The 15146-nt window shown below is 44.4% G+C and overlaps 1 protein-coding gene across 7 annotated transcripts; it reads right to left on the reverse strand.

Moving 5' to 3' along the window:
- Nucleotides 1-6807: 6807 nt before the first annotated feature.
- CIRBP (cold inducible RNA binding protein) lies at nucleotides 6808-12958 on the reverse strand. Of its 7 annotated transcripts, none has more exons than XM_066635894.1 (7): nucleotides 12854-12958; nucleotides 10814-10922; nucleotides 10476-10582; nucleotides 10127-10265; nucleotides 9932-10019; nucleotides 9748-9812; nucleotides 7156-7239 (listed from the first exon to the last, which is right to left on the reverse strand). In XM_066635894.1, the coding sequence occupies exons 2-7, from the start codon at nucleotides 10914-10916 to the stop codon at nucleotides 7235-7237; spliced, it is 507 nt and encodes a 168-aa protein (XP_066491991.1). In that variant the 5' UTR covers nucleotides 10917-10922; nucleotides 12854-12958; the 3' UTR covers nucleotides 7156-7234. The 7 variants fall into 7 exon arrangements, with proteins under 7 accessions (XP_066491993.1, XP_066491992.1, XP_066491991.1 ...); XM_066635893.1 differs by having other exon boundaries at nucleotides 9748-9815; nucleotides 12854-12957; XM_066635890.1 differs by lacking the exon at nucleotides 7156-7239 and adding an exon at nucleotides 8540-9313 and having other exon boundaries at nucleotides 12854-12957.
- Nucleotides 12959-15146: the final 2188 nt, after the last annotated feature.

Here is a 15146-nt window from a genome sequence, read left to right on the forward strand (position 1 = left end):
CGAGCAAAGATGCTTGAGTGGAAAGAGAGAGGGCTCCAAGTCTTCATATTTTAAAATCTGAGTGTGTGTTTAAAAAAAAGTAAGGAAGGTAGAAATCAAAATGACAAATAGGCTGGACGGAGGGGAAGGGCAAAAGGGAAAGGAAGGGGCAGGCAGGCATTGGACGCACACACAGCTGTTGCCAAGGTAGTAAGTCCTGCAAGGAAAGGCTGAGGGTCTCTATTTTAGCAAAGGGGTTGGAGAAAGAGGCAAAAAAAAGACTCACCTAGCTGGAGTTCACGCACTCCATATGCCAGGAGAGCCGCTCCGGAGATGGTTCCAAAATCTGGGGCGGGGGTCCCCCTTCCGGCTCTTAGCACCTTAATTTGGATTTAAGAGGCAGAGGATTTATGAATGAAAAGGGACCCACCCACATCAGAGCGCGGAGCGGGATCACGTGACCGCACTCTCATACACCAGCCACCCGAGTGGGGAGAGAGGCGGGGGCGGTGTCATTCAGGGAGGATGCGCGGCTCCCCATTGGAGGCGCCTGAGCTGCATCTCAATGAGGGGGGCGGGAGGGGTTATGTAAAATACACAGATATGCATATTGATTTAAAAAAAAAAAATCTCTGGGGAGAGCTGAGTAAACTGTCCCTATTCCCTGGGAAGGAAAGTGGAGAGGTGGATTATACAGCAGGGCTGCAATGCTTAGAGTGTGCAGGTATTATTCAAATATTGTAGCTTAATACGTTGCATATCTGAATCCAGCCTTCTTTTCTTTAACAGATAACTGCATACCATTTGTAATACACTACAGAGGTACTCTGGCCTTCCTCCAAGGAGCTTAAGATGAGGTGTATGGAGATTGGAGCATGAGAAGGGGAGGGCACCAGGAGACAGGTTGTGCCTTGCTGGCTTGTGTGCTCAGTGGGCCACTGTGAGATACAGGAAGCTGAACTAGATGGGTTTTTGATCGGATCCAGCGGGTCACTTCATAGGTTCTTATGAGAACATAAGAGCCCTGCTATTGGATCACACCTATAATGGCCAACCAGCTTTCTCAAAGGGAAACTCTCAAGTAGGGATGAAAGCAATGGGCTTGCCTGGTTTGCAATGGTTCTTGGTTTGCAGCACCTGGTTTTTGGAGATAGACCACTGCTAAACAAGGAGATTCCTTTCCGCCATTAGGGCTAATGGCCATTGGTAGGCTGAGCCTTCTGGATGGTGTTGTCTCATCCTCTTTTGAAGCCAACAGCCTTCACTATGATTTGTCTCTTTGAGTCCTGACATATATTAAAACTGTTACAGCTCTGACCTACACTGTCACAGCCCTCACATGTGGATGTAGACTGGGGTCAATAACAGGCAGTCCCTAGGCCAGACCTGACCCTTCTCTTCCAGCTGCCATTCATACCTAAGTCCTGCCCCCTCCAGACAAAATCCAAAATACAGAGCTGAGGTCTTTGTTCTGGTGGTTCCTGAGTGCTCCTCAGGAAAAGACTTTGATCTGTTCTGGTTTTCCATGACATTTGCAAGCTGCTTTGGCCAGGTTGGAGAGACATCAAAATAAATACCAGTATCTTCAAATCAAATAGGTAACTGAGGGCTCCCCATTTAATTTTGAGAAACGCACCCCACCAATTCAGTTACCCTTAAGTAACAAGGAGTTACAGGCCAGCCCTACAACTGTTTCCACAAAGTCCCACCCTGTGCATGGGGTATCCTTTTAATGCACAAAACAGCATTTTTAAGTCTCTTATGGCCCTTGTGACAAAGTCTTGGGACATTTTAATGGTTAACATTATGGCCAAAGTTTTCCAAATGCATCAGCCTTCAAGGTGCACAAGACTCTTGTCTTTGCTTTTAAACCATGCATTAGCTACTTCTCTGCACAAACAACATACTTTGTGCAGGGGATGTGGAGGAGAGGGACTGGAAACAGTTGTGTTTTGAATGGAAAGAAGAGAGACATGGAGAATCCCTGGAGGATGCTGATGGAATGGATTGCCTCAGAAGGACCAGAAAAACAGCATGTTACAAGCCTTGTTAGCACCATCATCTTCAGGGACTTGTGGGCTTGCTCCCTCAGCCCTTATGCCACTGTGACATCTCCAGCTTTTAACCCCTGCCTACCCCCTCTCCTATGGCTGGATTCTTGAACCAGTTATTCTAGGTATGGGAACACACCTATAAAAAATTGGGGCTGTGTTGCCATCACAGCAAAGGCCCACCCTGTTCTGCATCCTGTTTCTAACTGTGGCCAATCAGTTGCCTCTGTGAAGTCCCTAAGCAGGGCATGAAGGCAACACCACTCACATGATCCTTGTCCCCAACATTTAAGAACCAGGGTAGCCTGCTCCTGTATAACATTCTATTTAGCTATTATGGCTAATAGCTCCGGACAGACCTGCAGAAGAACCACCCTGCTGAATTGGCACAACCATCCATCAAGTCTGCTAACTATCCTTTTCTAGTAGTGGTCATCCAGCTGCTTTCATGAGGCCTGCAAGCAATGTAAGAAGGCAATAGCCCATGCCTGCTGCTTGGTCCTATAATCTGGTCTTCAGAGGTACACTGCTGCTGTGGATTCTAATAAGCTATTATGGCTAATAGACATTGACAGCTCTATCCTCAATGAATGTGCTGTCCCCCTTTAAGGCAGCTAGGGGCAGTCAGTTCCACAAATGTACTACACAGAGGAAAGTACAGTAGTATTTTTGTCCATCCTGAATCCACTGCCTGCCCAGTGCATGGGATGACCCCAGTTCTTATGAGAAAAATCTTGCTTCACTTTATTCATCCTTTTATAAACTTCTATCCCCTTTTCTGTTAGTCTATTAGTCTGAATTGCAACCCCCAAATGCTTTTAGTCTAACCTCCTAACTCTATTTGGTTCCCACTTTTGCCAGCTTTACAGTATCCTTCAGGGGAATCAGAAGTGCAGAGTTGATACACTGGCACAGTTGGACAAAAGCAATGAATCCCATCAATTACCCATCTTCACCCTTTTTGCCCTCTTCCAGCATCCACAACTCTCTTGCTATTTCTCAAAGCCAGGGGTGTCCAAAGTTTTTAGCAGGAGGGCCATATCTTCTATCTGACACTGTGTGGGGGGCCGGGAAAAAAAAGAATTTACATTTAAAATTTGAATAAATTTACATAGGTTTACACAAATGAATATATTAAAGATGAACTTATATGAATGAAGGTTTTGCAATAGCTCAAGGCCTATAAAAGGCCTTGCACAAAGCAAGATTGGCCTTTCCTTTGCTGCCACTACTGCATCACAGATGTGAAATGACAGTGGAGAGAGCCCTCATCCCACAGCTCATGCAAGAGGTCAAACAGTTGCCCTCACGCTGAGAGCAGTTGCATCAGGCCAGTGTGGCCTCCAACTAATCTCCAGAGGGCCAGAGGCTCATTGGAGACTGGGGGCTCCCTGAGGGCTGCATTGAGAGGCCTTGAGGGCAGCAAGTGGCCCCAGTGTTAGGGTTTGGGCACCCCTGGTCTAAGCACTTGCCAATCCAGCTGCAATTTGTTGAGCAACAACAGAAGAGGCAAGGTGGTGGGATAGTTTTTTACCATCTTTTTGAGGGTTGCTACTGCTCTCTTATTCACCTCTGTGGGCCCATAATCAGACTGGAGTAACAGCAAGTCTGTTTTGCATTTCAGAACATGGCCTAATATCCCCTGGCAGTAGTTTTGTTTGACCTAAAGCGCCCTCTGGTGGGGAAAAAGAAACACACAAGTCCTGATCCACCTTAAAAAATATGTATCATTTGATTTGGTGGGGTAAAAAAAATATCTAAATTCTTGCTAAGACTTCACTAGTTATCTGGATGCTACAAGAAGATGAAACAGTTGACACAGAGGTTGCTGCCCACCCCCAAGGAACCATCACTTGGCTGAGGTGGGACACTTAACTGTACTCAGAAGTCCCACTGCATTAAATAGGGCTTACTCCCAGGAATATGCTTACAATGCAGACCAACAGCCTTGTTTACTATTGGCCTCTGCCAATTGTATTGGCCTTATGATGTTGATTTGGACCTATACTGCAAAGCTAGTACTGTACACTGGTATTTTGTCCTAAATGTTATGCTCATTCTTAAAAACAATGGCTCACTAGGGGTACCATTTACTGACAAGGAAATGGAGAGCAAGAAATGGAAGCTTCTCCAGGGCTGCAATGAGATCACTTGAAACAGGACTCAAACTCAAGTTGCTACACTTGAAAGAGGGAGCAGCAACAGGGGACACTCTAAGGCCCCCCCATGATGACTCCTGCAAGAAGTTTACTAAAACAGCATGCTAGTCATACCACAAGGACAGATAGTGTACTCTCCCCAACTACCAAGATTTTCGAAATATGCCAAGGGTACAAGCAGGTGGGCTATGGCACAGCAGAAACCTAGCAGTATTGCACCAAAGGAGTCATTACATGAGTTTTTCTAAGTCATGCATGAATGACCAACATAAGCATCAGAAGATGCCTTGATGTATCTAGCCCATGTTGTTTCTTCTGACTGAATCAAGGGCAGTGATCTTTCTCATCACCCGATACAAAATCCTTTTAATCCCAAGGATTTAAAAGCCTCCACAACTACGACTCCAAATAAGTCACTATAAAGGTAGAGCTTTAATCCTCACTTCCTCCAAGTTTGGCATTGCTTCCTATTGGCCACAGGGTAGCATCCAATACCACCTTCCTGAAACATTTTTTTTTACAAAGTAGTGAATTGTACTATTGAAGGTATTCCAAGGAGTAATGGCATTGATACTGTAATCACAAGGAATTTTGTAGCACCCTCAACATCAGAATGAACAAGTTGTTCCATCATAAGCACAGTCATTCTTAGTTTTGGGGGGGCGGGGAAAGACACACAAGAGAGCCAATAGGTGCCATGTTAACACAAGAGCCTTCTGCAGTGGGATTGTTTGAGACTACAGGAAAGACACTTTTGTGGTTCACTCAAGGTTCCCTGTCCACACCATGTAGCAAATCAAATGTAGACAGCCCCTTTGCCCAGGAGTTCCATTTAGTTAAGAAGGTAACCCAAAGCCAGCATTTTGCTCATTGTGCCATCAAATTCCTTTTTTAAGTAAAAAAACAGGAGGACCCAAGTTCAAGCTGAAGCTTGCAAAGAACTCCCTATATTTAAACAGCTTGTGAGGCAGGAAGAAAAGCTGTTATTCAACCTAATCTTTGTATGTAGGACAGAGACAGTAAGGCTTCTGTACCAATTTTCCTTCTTTCTGGCTAAGGGTGCACCACAGAAACAGACTGAATGGACTGGACCAGCTAACACAGGGAATTCTGGTAAGCCCACCCTTGTCTAATGAAACACTGAGCAGGTAGTCCAGGCCCCCTTGCACCTCAGGGTTGTTTCTAGTGTGTTAATCTCAAAAACTGGCTGACAGTGGGGATACAAAAACCACTCCACAGCAAAGCATCAAAGTGAGTCCTTCCACACTACATACGGTCACTTCAATATCTTTGCTTTCCGATTGCTCAATGCAGATCTCTTACTCCAAAACACTGGAGCAGCAACACTGTAGAATGAGCTTCCTGTAAGCATATTCCTCTTCACCACCACTAATCACTTCATTTATATAGTTTACTGTTAGTCCTACAAGCTAAGAGTGTCCACAATTACAGGGCTGGGGGGTTAATTAAGAACAGTATTTAGATGCACCTCAGAATTCAACTTGACATGTACATACAGGTTTTGTAAGGAACAAGCATAAAAATGGGCAGTGTATGCGACTCTTTATGCAGTCTCCCATTTCTAAATAATGTGCCCTGATTGCACTTGCCAACTTCATACCCAATTCTTCTGTTACCCCCCCCCCTTTAATTTGGTGTTGTATTAACATACACAGCCTGAAAAACAATGTAATGTGTCAAGCTTGTACAAAGGGCTGCATTTCAAGAAGGCAAAAGGGATCACAAATATTTGATTTGGGCCTGGAATTCAATTTCACTATTATATTATGAAGTATGGAGGCCTTGACAGCTAAATCTTGGTATTTGTTCCAGATACTTCTATAGCCTTATGAAGAGAAAGGCAGAGTGATGAAGTGCTTTCTAAATATTCTAGCAGAAAGTGGACTTGGATAATACTTAAGCCACCCAACCAGCCCCATGTATTTAATGCACGTGCTAACAGTGCATAAATGCTGTCCCTTCCCTATCTCTAATCCAATTGCAATTGCATTGGGGGGGGGGGCACTTGCAGAGGCAAATGTGGCTGCATATACTTTTGGGCAATTTAGTATTTTCCAAATAGATTTTGTGGTCCAGTCAGGTTTTGGTTTATCATCCAGAAATTCTCTTATCAGTAGCTTCATGTTAGCTGGTCATGTGACTATTCCCTTCAGCAAGCACCAGCATGTCATTGCTGCTTTGTGCCTCAGTGCTTAAGCACAAGACAGACACCCCAAATCCCCAAAAGGGAAGGAAAAAATAAGACAATGTTCCTGACAGCAGTTCAGTGCTCACATCCACCTCCAGGAGCTCAGGTCCTCCGACAGAACTACTATTTTGTGAAAAAGCCCCACTATCGGTGTATAAGGAATTTAAACTAGCAGGACCGGGAAGAGATTTGGGAACAGATGCTAGTAAGGGTAGACAGTACTGGGCTCAGTGGACCCCAAGCCCAATTCCATTATCTCATTTTTAGAAATTCCTAGCCTCTTTATCCCAGCGCTACAGTTCTTGAGATGCATTTCTTATACTGGACTTGGAAGTGAAAGCCTCTGAGAAGTCCCTTCAAGTCCATGTGGCTTTGACCACCTCCGTTTACACGAACAACTCAGCCATGCTTTTAGCCCCATGATGTATTTATTACTTTGCACATTCACTTGTACGTTAATCAAAGCCACCAAATACAGAATCCTTAGAACTCCTTTGCATAGCCAAGGGTGGCAACGATCCTTCTGTCTTCTTCCCAGGCAGCATGGTGCTGAACTAGGACTAGAAGAAAAACACAAAGAGTTTAAGAACAAAGGAATAAGATCCAAGTATTGTATACACTGACACTAATCCAAAACCAAATCAGTTTTTACTGTGTAAGCTGTAGAATACTAGCACACATTACACATTGCTTCTCCAGGCGTGGAAATGCTATGTCAACAGGTCAGGTGGTCAACAGAAAAAAATTAACACAATACCTCCTTGCAAAACTGATTGCAGTTAACAGTCCAATTTGGTCTTAGGTTCAAACAGTTTTTCTGCTCAACAGCCTTTTCTTCAACCTGCCAAGACAAACCGGTGTTACAAAAAACACAAGCCTAAAGATAAATTCTGCTTTCTAAGACCACCCCTCCCCTATGCAGAATCACCAACATTTTCTACAAAGGGGGTTCCACAGATGGTTCATGGAAGCCCACTCCTCAAAAGCCCAGTGTGGGCCAACTGTTCCAAGACAATCTGTGCTTCTTAGACTGGCCAATCAAAAGCAGATCCCACAAAAGCAGTTAGTCACTGATGGCATGGCTGCTTGGGAACAGTGTGGGCTATGGGGAAAAAGTTAATGGCAAACAAGATGGCAGAGAACATTAGTTATGTGACTTTAAGTCTTAAGAGTCTCCAGAAATATAAACATAAAACACTTGGGGGAATTCAGTTTCCCCAGCTTACTTTCTAACCTATTGGCAAAGAGATGGCTGCACATACACCCCCTTCTGACCCATGTCAAATTTGTGCCACAAAAGCCAAAAGACTCAATACAGGAGAAAAAGAAAAAATGTTCTAAAAGGATTTTTTTTAGCTGACCAAAATTGGCAGAGGTAATTTGGCTCACACAGGTTAACATTCAGACTTTCAAAAAAATGAGCTCTCAACAGGAGGAAGGATGCGGACATGAGCAAAAGAGTTACCTCGAATTACAGGACTATCCCCACATATGAACTAGCCAAGAGAGCAGCTTTCGTCTCAGAGGTTCTCTTTGTTGGGAGGCACAACACTTCTTTTTCGCCAAGGCACTGCCGTTTTCCATACGCTAGCAGAGAATTCTTAGAACTTAGAAGGCAACGACAAACTAGCTAAATTAGGTCACAGTGTGGAACAGCCTTGGAACACTGTTGGACTAGCAGCAGCTGATCCAGTTAGCAATGAGAGACACACTCTGTTCTAGGCTAATGTCTGGCTGGTTTTCAGCGATCAAGTTCTCGGCTAAAGGGCTGTTAGTCCTTACATACCCTAGTATGGAGCTGTCAGGAACTCTTTCTGAATCTCTAGGAGCACATTACAAAAGGAAGCAGTGGAATTCCCAGTACAATTTACAAAGATTGGAGCAATTCCAGTCAAATTTAACTAGTCCCATTAAGGACAAGGGGAATTGCTATACCTTTTCAGACTGTCTTCTACCACCCTCAAAGTTCCTAGTGTCTATGTTTTAATACTACACTGATTTGCATTAGGTTTCCAATGCCACTGGCCCCTACAATTCTCCATGGAGCAGAATCTCAGTCCCTGTGCTGTCCTCTCTCAACTGTACATTTACAATTGTCCAGAGTTGTGTTGTGCAGCAAGATGTAAAATTTCAAGAGCAGATTTTTGTTTCAGATGGACTTTAATAGGCTTCGTGAAGCCAAAGGAAAACTATACAAGAAATCCTTTTTACCACTTCAAAGTTACAACATAAATGGAATTAGGCATACTTTCTTCCAGTAAAAAAAAAAGGACAATATAAACAAACATTTTTTTTTCCATGAACCTCTTGCATGGTAAGACTTGTAGAGTCTCTCTGGGTTAAAGTTTTATGGCATACAAGTAAAAGTCTCTCAATGCAGGTTGAAACAATACAAGCAAGTATCTCTTTAGATATATCAAGGTGGGTTGCCTTTTAAATTCATACCCAGGCCACAATACCTACCTTGCTACACTAAAGCAATGTTACAAAATGATGCACTAAACAAAAATGAGTTCACAGCTTGCTCAGCTTCTACTGAACAATTAAGGTCCTTTCTTGCTCGAAAGAAAAATGGGGCCCCAAACCTTCCAGTCTTTTTCTTTAAAACCACACACGCGCACGCACCTTGGCTCACAAAAGAACTAAAATCTTAAGTGCTTTAAAAAATGTTAAAACACTTAAGAGAAAAACCCAGAACTTTCTTTAGAGTCTCAATAGACCATCACATCTTAGAAGCTGTCAGGCTGTGTTTTGACAAGGTCAGAACCAAGAGGATTTTGTTTTACTACAAAAGTGAGAATACAAAGGAGATGACTACACAAGAACGAATTCAGCGAAGCTCCAAAAATCTTTATAAATACAGCCATTGGAAGGACGATCTTGAATCAGGAAGGTTTTTTACTCGTTGTGTGTAGCTGAGGACAAGAAGCAGGCACAATTGTAAAGGCACCGAAGCATAGACAAGTTCCAGCATTTTCCTCCCCTACTTGTTTCCAAGCACCTCAACACTTACTACCTCTTGTCCCACCCCTCTACTTTGTCTTTTCAAGTCTTGCTTCTGGACTCAAGATGATTTCTGGTGTCAATTTGGGAGCTGAGAAATGCTAGTGCGTATGACTCACTTTGCCTCTGGATACAACTAAAGCTACACATGCATTAATGAGTTTTCTGTTCTTTAGTGATATTAGTGCTTAAGGCCTGCCAGAGGGGTGCTTTCGGGGGCAAGGACAGATCTGCCAGCAATAGGCTCCAAACGAACTTTACATACTTCCAAGGTAATCACTGCAAGATCAAAAGAGGCTTCAGGAACTCCCACATATCCTCTGTTCCCTCATGATCTAAGACTTACCATAACTGTCATAGCTGTCTCTGTAGGACCCTCCTGAAGGCCTGTCGCCATAGCTGCCTTGACTCCTGCTATGAAAGAAAACCAAAACAAGGTTCTTTAGAAGTTCGCACACAGTCACAAGCAGTCACAAGACAACCAGATTTTCCACTTTTCCAATTCACTTGATGTATTTGCTTGCTCTTACCTGCTGCTATAGTAATCTCTGGAACCACTGTACCCTCCACTTCTGGATTCAAATCTACTGCCACCATAGCCTCTGTCTCCACCTGCACCTAAAATGGGACCACAATCCTAAGATTAAATACTGCCAATTCATTACAAAATTAGAAACCTGAGGTACTGGTTACAGAGGTACCAGAGATACTGGTAATCAGCTTACCCCTGGAGAAACCCCGACCTCGGCCTCTGCCTCCACGGAAAAAGCCTCTGCCTCCAGCTGAGCCCCCTCTGTATCCACGGGATCTGTTCTCTGATGACTTGCCAGCTTGATCAACTCTAATCTGACGGCCATCAACAGACTGAAATCAAAGCAATCTCAGAGTTAACCACTTGTCCAGCAATATGCTGAACACATGCATGCACATTACCTTGAATACCAACCAATCCCCCTAACATCACTATTAGCATGAAATATGTTTACAAATTTAGTCTTTCACATGTATACCCACAATATATCTGTTCTACAACACAAAACTGCCAGATCACCACCACAGAACTGCTCTTCTCACCTTGCCATTCATAGCCATCATTGCGTCTTTTGCATCATCAATGTTCTCAAAGGTAACAAAGCCAAATCCTCTGGATCTCTGGGTTTCTCGGTCTTTAACAACAACAACTGGAATGAAGAAAAGACACTTTTTAAAAAGACATAGCTTGCCACCTAACAGTGGGACAAAGCAGAACATAAATCTGCATTTACTCTTGCTAAAACAGAAGCCAGCAACAATGAGAAGATCCTTTAACAGTCTTTTAAAAAGGTATAGCTGTATTTGAGTCTTGTTTCAAGAATTCAAATGAAACTATAATCAAGATAAAAGATGCCAGAACAAACTGTTTCCTGTCTTACCTTCAGATATCTGTCCATATTTAGAGAAGACTTGCTCCAGAGATTGTTCATTAGTGTCAAAGCTGAGTCCACCAACGAAGAGCTTTCCTTCATCAGATGCCATTTTTCCCTGTAAGCAAATATGTCCTCAAGTTTAGCAATCGCCAAGGCAGTGAAACAAAACACCTCTCCTTAGAAAGTAGGTTATACCACAACCCAAGCTGGGTCACACCATTAGTGTCCCCTTTCATCTTCACATGAAAAGATGCATTCTTCACAGAAACTCCTCGCCTGCACAACTGTTAAAATAAAGATGCCTTGCCTATATTTAGCATCTGGTGCCCCAAAGAGGAAGCAGGTATATACAACAACCACTTCAAAGCAGTTACCGTATTTGTGATTAAAGCTGGATTCTGGAGGTAAAAGATTAAATACCCTTAAGAGATTAGGAGTCATTTTCACAAACTGCAGAATGACTTCAGAAATAAAAGAAAAACTAGGAGGGAAAAACATGTATGAGCAACCTTAAGATCACCCAAGTTCTGGGTCGGGTTTTGTACTGTTTTCTTCCTTATGTATCTTCCTATTCTTTCAGATCAGGACACAAAGTCTCTTGGCAGTTCCCACTAACAGGCAGGCACTATACTAACAGTGACTCCCCAGAGGTTTCCTTTTCAACCCCTAACTGAACCCCTAACGAACTAAACTTGGAATCTTCCATATAAATCATGAGCTTTACTACTGACTCCAGTGTTGATACAGGAAAACCAGCTTTTTAGAAACAAATCAAACAAGATCTGTCTTATGTATATCTTTATATGAAAGTAAGCCCCACTGCACTCAATTGAATAGTGAAAAGATCCATCTGGAATCTAGTCAGTTCTTGAAAGACAGAACTTCTCTGTTCATTGTAGAAACTCCTTTGGGGGTTTAGAGAAAGCCTGTCCATGTAAACCACCTTGAATAAAGCCAAAGGAGCAATCCAACAGCCAGAAAAGTGGTATATATTATTATTAACAATATTTATATACTGCTTTTCAATGATAAAGTTTCCAAAGTGGTTTACAGAGAAAATGAAATAACTAATGGCTTCCTGTCCAGAAAGGGCTCATAACCTAAAAAAGCAAGAAAACCATTCAATTTCAAAAACCTTTATTAAGCATAAAGCAAAAAGAACATCAGCAGACAGCCACTAGAAAAGACACTGCTGGGGTGAGGAGGGCCAGTTATTCTGCCTCTGCTAAATAAAACAGGAACAGTGCCTAAAGTGCCCAGTTAACAGGGAGAAATAAACAGGTATATAAATGCCTATTATTATCTTCATTTGCCAAGCAAACGATAGGTTCACCAGATTACAGATGCAGTGCCTCCTCAGAAGCTTCAGCAGAAAGGCAGGCTAAAAAGCATTTAACACAATAAAAAGTGTGTCTTTCATGTTGAAAACATTTTATCTGGTTTCAATGAAAACTGTCAAAGTATTTCACAGACCCAGCTCTATCAGAACAGAAACATTTCCAAGCTACCAACAGCTGCACCATTTAAAGTTCAACACAGCCCCCCAAAAGAAATTCAAAGCACATGAAACCAAAGAGGCACAGAGGAAGCCCAGCAAGCTATTCTATTTCCCCTTCCCAGGAGCTATAAGAGCACTGCAGGTCAAGCAGGAGGAAATTGCTGTTAACAGGTTTTATGGATCATCTTGCTAGCTTCCCCCTCCCTTCCGTCTGTAGGGTGGAAGGCCATTCACCGCCCCCTCCCCTCTCCGGAGATGGTGCCTGACATCCCAGCTGCAGCCTGCCCGCGCATGCGCAGTGACAGGAGCCTGCCCTCCCAGCGCCACCACCTGGCCACCTTATCTCCTAATCGCCATTTTGAGGCTTCATCCAAAGCCGGCCATTTTGTTTGCCAGGAGGCGAAAGTAAGCTGGTAAGCCGGCACCCCCACCTTACCCGCCTCCTCTTATACTGGAACATACCACTGCTTCCTCACGCCCCACAAACCCCCCACCCAAACCATAGTATCTCTGCTAGGGCTGCGCCTCTTTCTTCCCTCTCCCCTTACCGAGTTGCTTCTGCAGTTAAACGCCCCAACGACCTGCTTCAGTGTACCAGCGCAAACTACGCAGCAGCCTGCCTGCGTCTCCGCTTATATAGCTCCGCTGCTGGCCACGCCCACCGGGGCCACGCCCACCTCATGAATATGCACGACGCTCGGTTTCGTGTTTAGACAGCCCCCTCCCCTCGCACGCGCATGATGAGGTCATCCGCAATGGAGAAGTTTGATTGGTCGAGCGCGCACTGATCCCAACACCGCTAAGGGTGGGGGGGGGCGAGGTGGAAACACAAATGCGGTTTTGTCGCCCCCCAGTCTCGCCAAAGAACCACGGGATGACGTTACTGGAGAAAGCGGGGTGGTGTTGCTAAAGGAAACAAGCCCCTCCCCTTTCTTCCCCGCGAGCTGATTGGAGGACTTCTCTCTGTCAATCCGTCCCCTTCTCCACACAGCCGTTGCACCTCCCCCTGCCGTTGGGACCTGCCCACACACACTCAGTGGGCGTGGCTGCACTGACCTACTTTCGCGCCCTTGTCGGCAATGCGGCGCGGTTTTGCCGCAGCGAACAAAGGGGGCTGCCTTGGCGCAGCGGGAGCCATCTTGGAGAGGAGGGCGGTGTGGCCCTCCATAGCCTCCAAGCAACCCCCTCCCAAGTTGTGTGACCCATACCAGACACACTTTCCCTTAGCCCCACAGTGTCAGGGGAGCACTCAGTGCCATGACCCCTCAGTGTCAAGTGCTACCAAAGCCAATGCACCCCAAAGGATGGGTTGAGCATAGGAGCAGGGGCGTGAGGTGGGTGGGGAGGCAGGTGAGGCAGTGCCTCTCCACCTGAGTCCTTTGAAGAGTGCCGCCATCGTGAGGCACCCAAGCACCCACAACTGGTTGTGGGTGCTTGGGCGCCTCATGATGGTGGCTCTCTTAAAGGTTATTTTAAACAGTTTTTTAGGTGTATAGGTGTACGTGTGTGTGTGTGTGTGTGTGTGTGTGTGTGGTGTAAGCTAATTGTGAAGTGATTGTATAGTGATTGTAAAGGAAAAGTGTACTCCTTTGCAAGAGCACACTTTTGCTTCACAATCACATATATATATGTTCAACACACACATGCACATGCACACTCACATGTATGTTCATCATTCCCAGAGCACTTTTCCTTCACAATCACTTTATACACACACACGCACACACATATATGCTCAACTCACACACACACACACACACACACACACACACATGTATGTTCATCATCCCCAGAATACACTTTTCCTTCACAATCGCCTTACAAAACATGCAAACTCCCCTTTCATTCACTTTTATGGTTACCTCATAGTACAGTGATTTTCAACCACTGTGCCATGGCACACTGGTGTGCCATGGATGGTCCACAGGTGTGCTGCGGGATTTTGGGAATTGTCATTTATTAGTTGGGCAATTGGGGGATTTGAGCCCTCTACCAGCAGCATAGTGTGCCTTGTCAATGGTCAAAAAACTGATGGTGTGCCTTGACAATTTTAGCGCCTTGTCAGTGTGCTGTGAGATGGTTAAAAAAGCTGTCCTAGTAGCTGTGCCTGCTTCTTTGAGGTAAAGCAACTGTCCCCACAATGACGGAATTCTTTATAAATTGTGCTCTCCCTCACCTGTACTAAACAAATGAAACCTCTGGAAACTTTATGTCAACCTCCCCCGCCCCCAAAAATGCCTACAAGACTATTTTGTAACAAACTCCTTCAGAAGTAAAATCTTTTGAGTCCTCACAACTTATATTTGTGAGTTCTCTTGCGCAGCTCATTGCTTAAGTTTACATACATACCATCTTCTATTTCAAACTGATTCAATTTCTTTGTACCTGCTTTACCATTTGTGGTGTCCATGGGGCATCTCCTCATGGATAGTGGTGGCAGTCGTTGCTGTGTTGCTGATTTTTAGGGGCTGACAGGGGTATCATCCCAGCAATGGCCGCTCATTAGCCCTGCCCCTGCCCCCTTCTTTGTTAACCCTGGCGGCACTTCTGGGGTTGCTGGCTTTGATGCTGGGTAGGTGCAATGATTGGTTGCTTGAATGTTGCAGCAACACCATGCATGACGATGCACCACATCAGGATGTCGCTTCATGGGTGACATTGAGGTTCCCATAGACACTATTGGTATTACTGGGAGAACTTCAACAGCATGATGTTGCCTGGATAGGTTTAGAGTATGGTAGTCATTGCACTGGCATTGGTATGCCATCTGAGTAGGATTGGGACCACACTGCAACACACTTTCCTGGAAGTAACACACTTTGTGAGCTGAAAGACAGATAC

Source organism: Tiliqua scincoides, chromosome 8 (assembly GCF_035046505.1).
Source record: "Tiliqua scincoides isolate rTilSci1 chromosome 8, rTilSci1.hap2, whole genome shotgun sequence".
Lineage (NCBI taxonomy): Eukaryota > Metazoa > Chordata > Lepidosauria > Squamata > Scincidae > Tiliqua > Tiliqua scincoides.

Bases quoted from the DNA above. Each gene is read 5' to 3' on its own strand.
- CIRBP (XM_066635889.1), bottom strand. From the start codon at position 10,916: ATGGCATCTGATGAAGGAAAGCTCTTCGTTGGTGGACTCAGCTTTGAC. The intron at 10,266-10,475 runs GTGAGAAGAGCA...CTTTGATTTCAG, and splicing joins TGATGGCTATGAATGGCAAG to TCTGTTGATGGCCGTCAGAT. The intron at 9,816-9,931 runs GTAAGAGCAAGC...TTTCTTTCATAG, and splicing joins AGAGATTACTATAGCAGCAG to CAGGAGTCAAGGCAGCTATG.